Source organism: Prionailurus bengalensis, chromosome C2 (assembly GCF_016509475.1).
Source record: "Prionailurus bengalensis isolate Pbe53 chromosome C2, Fcat_Pben_1.1_paternal_pri, whole genome shotgun sequence".
In the NCBI taxonomy this organism is placed as follows: domain Eukaryota; kingdom Metazoa; phylum Chordata; class Mammalia; order Carnivora; family Felidae; genus Prionailurus; species Prionailurus bengalensis.
This window is the reverse complement of record NC_057350.1, coordinates 67,629,912-67,638,751: the sequence shown is the minus strand read 5'-3', so window position 1 is coordinate 67,638,751 and position 8,840 is coordinate 67,629,912. Positions and strand designations below refer to the sequence as shown.

The window sequence follows — 8,840 nt, the reverse complement described above, 5'->3', positions numbered from 1 at the left end:
TTTACTACATAAGCAATCGATAGTATTGCCATGTGAGAAGTGGGAGAACAGCCTATATGTAAATTTGGAAGTTATAGGTTCGTGTTCTTACGTATTTCTGTAATTCAATTTCTTTCAGGCATTCACAGTTTCATTTTACTATCTTTAAGTTGGCTTTCTGATGTTTTAACCTAGACGTTTGGAGTTATTTCAATTTTGCTTCCGACCCCATCCATAAGTGAGCTATTTCTACTAGTTCTTTGGACACTGTGGAGAAATAGGTCTTTTTCAGAGTTTCTTGTTCAGCTAAGCCTCTTATTAAACCTTCACAGAAGCTACCTGAATTCAAGTCTGCAGCACCCCTTGGATTATACCAGGGGTTCTCAATTCCAGCAACATTTTAAGAACACCTGGGGAGCTTTTAAGGTTCTATCCCAGACCAATTACATCAGAGTCTTTAGGCATAGGATAATAGTTCTAAAGCTCCCCAGGGGATACTAATGTGCAGCCACTGCCCTTGTCCAGTTGAGAACCACTGCACTTCAAATAGAAAATCCTCTTAATTAGCATCTCCTTTATTCTGAGCACATTAGCTCCAATTAGCACCACTTGCATCCCATTTCTGATCTTGGATATTTTCTGGTTTCTCCTTTTTTTTGCAAATCACTTCCATCCACGTGAGAAGCACAGAATTTATTCAGTTTGGGTAGATTACTTTGTTTTAATTAATTCACAAATGTAGTTTGCATTTTATTTTTCTATATAACCTCTGCAATTTCAATGGAAAAATCACTTTATTATTTGTACAGACTAAAATAATCAGATGACATATTTGAATGTATATCGTTATTTGAGTTTCCTTTGCTTTTGTTTTCAGAAATATTAGGCTGAACAAGAAACCACTTCTAGTGTAGCACACTTCTTAAAATTCTGGATGTTATATAAGAAATATATTTAATAAAATTCCTGAGTAAAATTGTAAAAATCAGAGAATTCCTTGTAGGACATAAATGTCAATCAAATACTCAAACATTCTAAAAGAGCAAATGAAACACTAGAACCAAAGTTTTCCATAGTGGTGTCTGCTGATCCATGGTGATCTAGAGTGTGGATTTTAATGGATTATGTATTCTGGGATAGGAGTCTGGGGCTCCTAACAGGTGAGAGATAAGATCTAAGAAAATAAAGTCAAAACCCAAGAAGCAGCACCCTTAGTAAGTAAAGGAGAGAAATGTCTGATCTGCAGATTGATACGGTGAGGATGGAAGTCTGTCCAAATCTGGCTCTGAGTGTCTAACATCATTCTCCTACTTCCATATATTAAAAAAAAAAAAAAAAAAATCAACCCAGAGATTAAGTTTCAAGTGGTCCAGAATTGGATGTCTCCCAGAAACTGCCAGAAATATGTGCAGATGTTTTTTTTTTTTTTCTGGGAGATTTTATTTATTTTTTATTTGTTGTAAATAAAATCTATACCACATGTGGGGCTTGAATTTATGACTCTGAGATCAAGAGTCCCATGTTCTACCGACTGAGACAGCCAGGCATTCCCTGTGGAAGATTTTAACTCAGACCTGGAAGAATTACCACAAATAAAAATCCTAAGGAACACAAGCTCAGATGCAATTAAAAGACAGATGGGAAACACTTCTGGTGTATTAACATTATTACTATACCTGTTAGCACAAAAAATTTTTTTAAAATATTTAAAAAAATAGTTTTGAGAAGTAGCTTTCTTTTTAAAGAATTTTTAAAAAATTAGAAACAGTTGTTGAATGTTTGAAAATTTGAAAATATTCTTCAGGCTTTTTACTGGGATGACATTAACTATTTCTTGCATTTCCTTCCTAATTATTTTCCTCATTTGATCATAGTTCATATAATAAAAATAATGTGAGATTTGTGAGAATTTTTTTTTTTTTGGTTTATTACTTTCCTTAAAATGCTGGGTTTATATTGGGAGAAATATTAGAACGTTTATTATGCGGGAGGCACTGTTCTAAGCACTCTACCCATATTGACTTGTTTAATGTTCATAAAAACCAAACAGTTGACTATTATTATCACTGTCATATACATGAAATAATGGATGCACAAAGAGATTAAGCAAGTTGCTCCAAATCAGTTACAAAGTCTTCATACTTAGACTGATTGGCTCCAGAATCGCACTCTTGACCTCTATGCTATAGGACATTTCATAAAGTTCTTCCATGACTACAATGTAAATTAGGATTCTTTCTACTTCTTTGATAACACTGTTCATTTCTGCCTGAACATTAGTACAACTTAAAATTATTAATTTGTTTAATGTCTGTCTCTTTCTCTAGGCTCTTTCTCTTCGAGAGCAGGAACCATTTCCTGCCATTTCCCTGCCACATACACAGAAGGTACTCAATAAATGGTTGAGAGAATGAATGCAGGGAACTTGCATAAAAGAGAACGAGGAAAAATGTTTCCTTCGTGGAGTAATGTCTCCATCTTGTGGAACTTTAGAATATCGTCATTAAAAAACATTTTTTAATAAGGTAGGTTTTCATAGAATTCTAAAGTGCCTATTTCCCAGGCGTGTAACCAATCTTTTCTACTGGACCAGCCCTTTTGAGATCGTTAGTGCTATAGAATAGCGCAGCCTCTTAAGGACAGGCCTTTCTCCTACTAGATTTGCTCGGTGAAACTAATTATGCAACTAGGTAATTAACTCGCCACAGTTTACGTCCAGAATGCGTTTGCTTCTACCTTGCCAAAAGGTAGAGCACAGGTCCATCAACAAGCTCTTGGCTTAGAATGATCACCCAGGCACATTCAGAGCCCATTCTTTGCAGCGTTAATACAGACTTCGAAGGGGTCTATCTGCCAGCAGTCCCCGACTCGCCGTCACGTATTCGTCAGAGTGTGATGGCCACAGCAGGAACTACAGAAATAGCCTCTGTCACACCATCATACACTACGAGAGCGGCTGATTATGCTCCACTAGAAACCCGAGGTTTCACTTGTATAATATTTTGCACACATAATCTGTTATAATTTTTTAATACAACACTTTAAGAAGAGTTATTTCCCTGATCTACCAAATCTTGCTATTCAAATCAGAAATGGACCAAAAAAGTGCTTAGGCTAACCCGATTATAAGTGCAGGTTATATATACCGAGTCTCCCCCTTCCCCACCCCCCAACCAGGCCCAGTTTAGCTTCTCTGACCCTAACCTACAAAGAAGGTTAGAGACTGGAGGTCTAGGACACCACTGAGAGACGCTCCTTCCCCACGATTCTATGGTTTTTCAGGATACTCTCACCACTGAGAACTCTATGGTTCCGGCGCGGGTTGGGAGGTCTGAGTTTGAAAACCGTGGCGGGAAGATGGTGGCTACACCTGTCATCAGGCCCTGTTTCTACCGTGTGGGAAGACGCTGGGACTGTGGCTTTCCCTGAATGGCCAAGAAGAGTTCGCGATGAATCTTCCGCGCTGGAGTGGGAAACGGCGACGTTCAGCATCAGGCTCGGACTCCTTCTCGGGAAGCTGCTGTGACAGTAATGACAGCCCCCTGCTCCCCTCAGGGCCGGTGCTGAGTCCTCCCCCAGGCCTGGGGCGCTGCTTGAAGGACCTCGGTCGCCCGCCAGCAGCAGCTGCAGGTACTCTCGGGCCCTCTGGGGGCGGCGGGTGAGGTGGGCAGCTCTGCCCAGCCACGTGTCGGGAGGTGTACGTAATTACAGCACAGAGTTTGCTTGTTTGCACAGCCTGCTAGGCTTCTACTCCCTTTCTCAGTTTGTGACTCCTGACTGGTGTGGAAGGTCACTTTCTGTTAGGACATGGACGTGGATATTGGGCAACAGCCTCGTGATAATATTCAAGTGGTTTGTGGGTCATTCGACCTTTACAGAAACAACTTCCTAGTGGCCAGTCTAATCATCTGTGGGAGGCTCAACGCCCACTAGTGCCCAGGACTCCTTACAGATCCTTATATGGGAAAATGCTTTATGTCAGGATATGCTCTATATAGCCTCACTCCAACACACAGGGATTCCAAAACACGGTGGAGGACTACTGAAGTCATATATTAGAATTAGATTCAACTCTTAATTACTTTTTTCTTTCCTGAAAGGGGAATGCAAGCAGACAGTTTCTGACGATCAAATGGACAAGTTGCTGTTGGCAAACTGGGGACTTCCTGCAGCGGTTCTGGAGAAATATCACAGTTTTGGTGTAAAAAAGATGTTTGAATGGCAGGCAGAGTGCCTTTTGCTTGGACAAGTCCTGGAAGGAAAGAATTTAGTCTATTCAGGTATTAAAATTTGTGCAAATTAATTTCTTTATTACTTTAAAACATGAATGTAAAGGATACTCTATTGAGGTAGTTATGAAGTTAAAAGGTAGTAGTTATGAGGTAGTTTTAAAAAGTGAATGAGACAGTGATTTGTAACTAGAGAAAGTCTTAAGTCTTAAAATATGAAAAGTGGAGTCTCATATACATACTTAAATTATGCAAATTCCATTATATTGGTGGTTGGTAGAGAGCAAAAAAGCAGACAATTAAAAATTTTTTTTACATTACTTTTGGAGAGACAGAGAGAGACAAAGAACAAGTGGGGGAGGGGCTTGAGAGAGAATAAGACACAGAATCCGAAGCAGGCTCCAGGCTCTGAACTGTCAGCACAGATCCTGATGTGGGGCTGAACTCAGAAGCTGAGAGATCATGACCTGAGCCATAGTTGGACGCTCAACAGACTGAGCCACGCAGGTGCCCCCAAAAGCAGACAATTTGAGGAGAGCTGTTCTGCTTGCCATTCCTCTCAACAAACATGTCCCAGGGTGAGTGTGCAAGGGAAATGTAAATCTGTTGTCCCTGCCCCCCACCCCGTTGATCTCAGTTGCCTTATGGTGTATGAACATTATACATTATTTATTTATAAATTGACTCGCTTTACAGGGTTGCATACACAAAACAGCATGTAATTTGTTTTATAGAAGATTTATATAGGCTTTCAAGAGCAACTCTGACATTCATACTACTTAATTTTTTTACTGTGCTGACTTTAGAACTTACTTGGTAAGATGCACTTTCTTTGTATCAGTTTTCTCTGAAGTTGTGAGCGATCCAGGTTTTTCCTTATGGCTGCAGCAAATAGTTATCATTAGAAATAAGTTCAGACTGTGGAATCAGATTGGTTGGGTTTGAAAACTAACACTTGTCGCCTGTGGCAATTAATAGAGAGCATATTAATAGAAAGCATGAGAGAATGCTTAGAAGAGTTCTTGGCACGTAGAAGGTACACAATAAATGCTAACTGGTGACAGTGGTAGAATGGCCTGACCATTTCCGCTGCTTAAACCAAAACTTGAGTGTCATTCATATCTCTGGTCACCAACTTATATCAATTAATTACCAAGTCCAGTGTGTATTATCCCAAATAGCTTGATTCTGACTACTCTCTGTTTTTAGGTACATAACCTAGCTTATTATCCTCTCTCTTGTAGATTATGCTATCATCTTCTAGATTATGGAGCAGCCTTATAACTAGTTTATCTTTTCTCTCTGGTTTTGTTCTGCCCCTGCACCCAAAGTGGTCTTTATAAAGTACATGATCTTGCCACTCCTTTTTATGAAACTCATCATTCTGTGTTGCTTTCAGGATAAATTCTAAAGTCCTTATGTGGTGGGATTATAAAATTTTTTTCATGTGGCACATTCATTTATCTTCTCTTACTCCTACTGATTTTATTTCAGGCTTACTAAATTACTGTCATCTGAATTTACCAGGTTTTCCTCCAGGCCTTTGCACATGCTGTTTCTTTTGCTTGACATTCCTTTCCTCTTCCATTGTCTTCTCATAACTTCTATTTCCTTTCCATAAACTTTGTTACAGCTCTTCTCTCTCAGCTTCTATCATAGTTCCTATTACAATATATTAAAGTTGTTTATCTCCTTCCTCAAAGCAGGGCTTTTAACCATTCAGTACTTAAAGGAAAGGATCTTTAGATACAAACTAGGGACTCAATATTCATCATTTATTGTTCCAAAAAGGATTTGTTTAACAATTCTCTTCTGTGTGAGGCTATCTAGAACCCTGGTTTGAAGTCAGTGGGGTTTAAGCATATAAAGTTTTCAGGCCTTTTGTAGCAATGTGGATGGAACTGGAGAGTGTGATGCTAAGTGAAATAAGCCATGCAGAGAAAGACAGATACCATATGGTTTCACTCTTATGTGGATCCTGAGAAACTTAACAGGAACCCATGGGGGAGGGGGAGGAAAAAAGAAAAAAAAAAGAAAAAAAGAGGTTAGAGTGGGAGAGAGCCAAAGCATAAGAGACTGTTAAAAACTGAGAACAAACTGAGGGTTGATGGGGGGTGGGAGGGAGGAGAGGGTGGGTGATGGGTATTGAGGAGGGCACCTTTTGGGATGAGCACTGGGTGTTGTATGGAAACCAATTTGACAATAAATTTCATATATTAAAAAAATAATAATAAAATAAATAAATAAATAAAGTTTTCAAATGCTAGTAGGGGCCTTAAAGATAGGTTAGTCTTAGGCCCTGTAGTTACTGGATGTGGTTTAAAACATTTATTTGTGCAGTATGTCAAATATTACTTCTCTTTATGATAAACTTATGGAATAATATGTTTTAGCTCCGACAAGTGCTGGAAAGACTCTTGTTGCTGAACTACTTATGTTGAAGAGGGTTTTGGAAATGCGGAAGAAAGCTTTGTTTATTTTGCCCTTTGTCTCTGTGGCTAAAGAGAAGAAATACTATCTCCAGGTAATGTTCTTGTACTAAGAACATTATTGTGATAAGATCTGTTATTGGGGCTGTGTTAATAATAAGTTCCTTTTATTGCATCCCAGTGTTGCTTTGAAAGTTGACCATTTATGAAGAGAAACCTTTTTTTTTATTAAAAAAAATTTTTTTTTAACATTTATTTATTATTGAGAGACAGAGAGACACTGAGCATGAGCAGGGAAGGGTCAGAGAGACGGGGAGACACAGAATGCAAAGCAGGCTTCAGGCTCTGAGCTATCAGCACAGAGCCCGATGCGGGGCTTGAATTCACAAACTGTGAGATTATGACCTGAGCTGAAGTCAGACGCTCAACCAACCAAGCCACCCAGGCGCCCCAAAGAGAAACTTTAAAAATATTGCATAAAAGAGAAAGGGTCATCAAATCAAAAGAATGATTGGAAATTGTGTTAAAATTTATAAACTTTCCCTTAGGAAGTAAACATAATACTCATGCTGATTGAGTCATAAATTAAAAATCAGCATTTTAGCTGAATAGTAGGATTAGAGAGAAACGTGGAAAGGAAAGTGTATTTACAGAAACATATCCTATCCTGAGGGCTGTTCGGGAATATTTAAGGGAAGAAGAACAAAATCCATTGGTGCTTAGGTAGAATCATATACCACTTCAAGCCTGTGGTCTGTTCTATTCTGCAAAAGTGAGTAATGTTTTTTATTTGTATGATACTCACTGGTTTTTAAGCCATTTTTACAAATACAGTGTTTCATTAAGTAGAATAAAGTTACTATTGTGATTTCTGCAGTGAAAAACTGCCTTGTTGGAATGGCAAGACTATTGTACTGGTGATCCAGAAAATCTGGATTCTAGTCCCAGTTTTGCCATTAACTATGTTTTCAGACCAGGCACATAATCTCCTGGGCATCAGTATTTTCATTCTTAAAATGAGGATGTTAACCTCATGGGTTAACTCAATAAACACTCAGAAACATTTTATTGAATGAACAGCTGTCAAGTTCAATGGTTCTATAAATCTTTTTAACAGTTATTTCAGAGGCCAAATAGCCAACAAAGCTGGTCCCACATCCTCTCAACTTAGACCAAAGTAACAAAATGATGAAAGGATCCTTTTTATTAAGAAGGTTATGTTAGTTACAATTTAAACTAAAAGAAAATTAACATCAAAGTCCCACTGCATTTGACTTTTGAAAACTTCCATTGTATAAAAAATTAGTGGGAGAGTAAGAATATTTTTTTCATGAAGTATAAATTTGTTTCTTAAAGTGTTACATTAGTGTTTAAAAAAAGATCTAGTTTCTTGCATGTTTTTAGAATAAAAATTTAGTGCTTAAGGTAGTTTTTTTCCCCCAATTTTAATTTCTATAAATAGCTCTAGGAAATGCTGCCTTAATGGTATCATTAAAATGGCATACTTAATTTTATTTGGCTTTGTCTTAACAGAAAATCTCTGTTCTGAGTTTTGTCAGTTCTAAACTTCATATGTTTAGTATATGATTCTAAAAAGAACCAGTGTATCCTGGCTAGGAACAACCAACAGTAATCTAATAAATATCTTTTGATACTTATGTCTGTGTCATGGAATAGAACCAATCTACAATTCATGAATTTCAAATATTTTTACCTGTATTGTTCCTTTTTACTCAATTCAGAGTCTGTTTCAGGAAGTAGGAATAAATGTGGACGGTTATATGGGCAGCGCCTCCCCCACAAGGCGTTTCTCTTCCTTGGATATTGCTGTCTGCACCATTGAGAGAGCCAATGGTCTAATCAATCGCCTTATAGAGGAAAATAAGATGGACCTATTAGGTAAGAAAAGTAGGAAATAAGCAAATACTTTCTGTTGCTATTTTTTGTTGGAATGGAGTGGAGCTTTTGTGATTTCTACATGTCCCATGTTTTTTCTTACTGTCTATCATCTATTTCTGAAGTTGAGAATTGGCATCTGTAATGTTAGGAACTCTGTGTAAAAAAAAAAAAAAATTGTGTCCTGCTGCTGTTAATTGACTATTTCCTTGTATATACTTTACAAAACATAGAGGATATCCTTGAGCCCTCAAGTCATTTCTCATTATTTCTCTTCTGTCCAAACTTTACCAAGAATAGAAGGAAG

The 8,840-nt window shown here is 37.9% G+C and overlaps 1 protein-coding gene across 1 annotated transcript in view; it reads left to right on the top strand.

Annotated features, from left to right (window-relative positions):
• The first annotated feature begins 3,238 nt into the window (after nucleotides 1-3,238).
• POLQ (DNA polymerase theta) overlaps nucleotides 3,239-8,840 on the top strand; it is a 123,587-nt gene continuing 117,985 nt past the window's right edge. Inside the window, exons 1-4 of the mRNA XM_043594280.1 lie at nucleotides 3,239-3,609; nucleotides 4,080-4,259; nucleotides 6,602-6,732; nucleotides 8,380-8,536. Coding sequence (XP_043450215.1) covers nucleotides 3,429-3,609; nucleotides 4,080-4,259; nucleotides 6,602-6,732; nucleotides 8,380-8,536 — 649 coding nt within the window. The 5' untranslated portion in view covers nucleotides 3,239-3,428. The remainder of the gene's footprint in view (nucleotides 3,610-4,079; nucleotides 4,260-6,601; nucleotides 6,733-8,379; nucleotides 8,537-8,840) is intronic.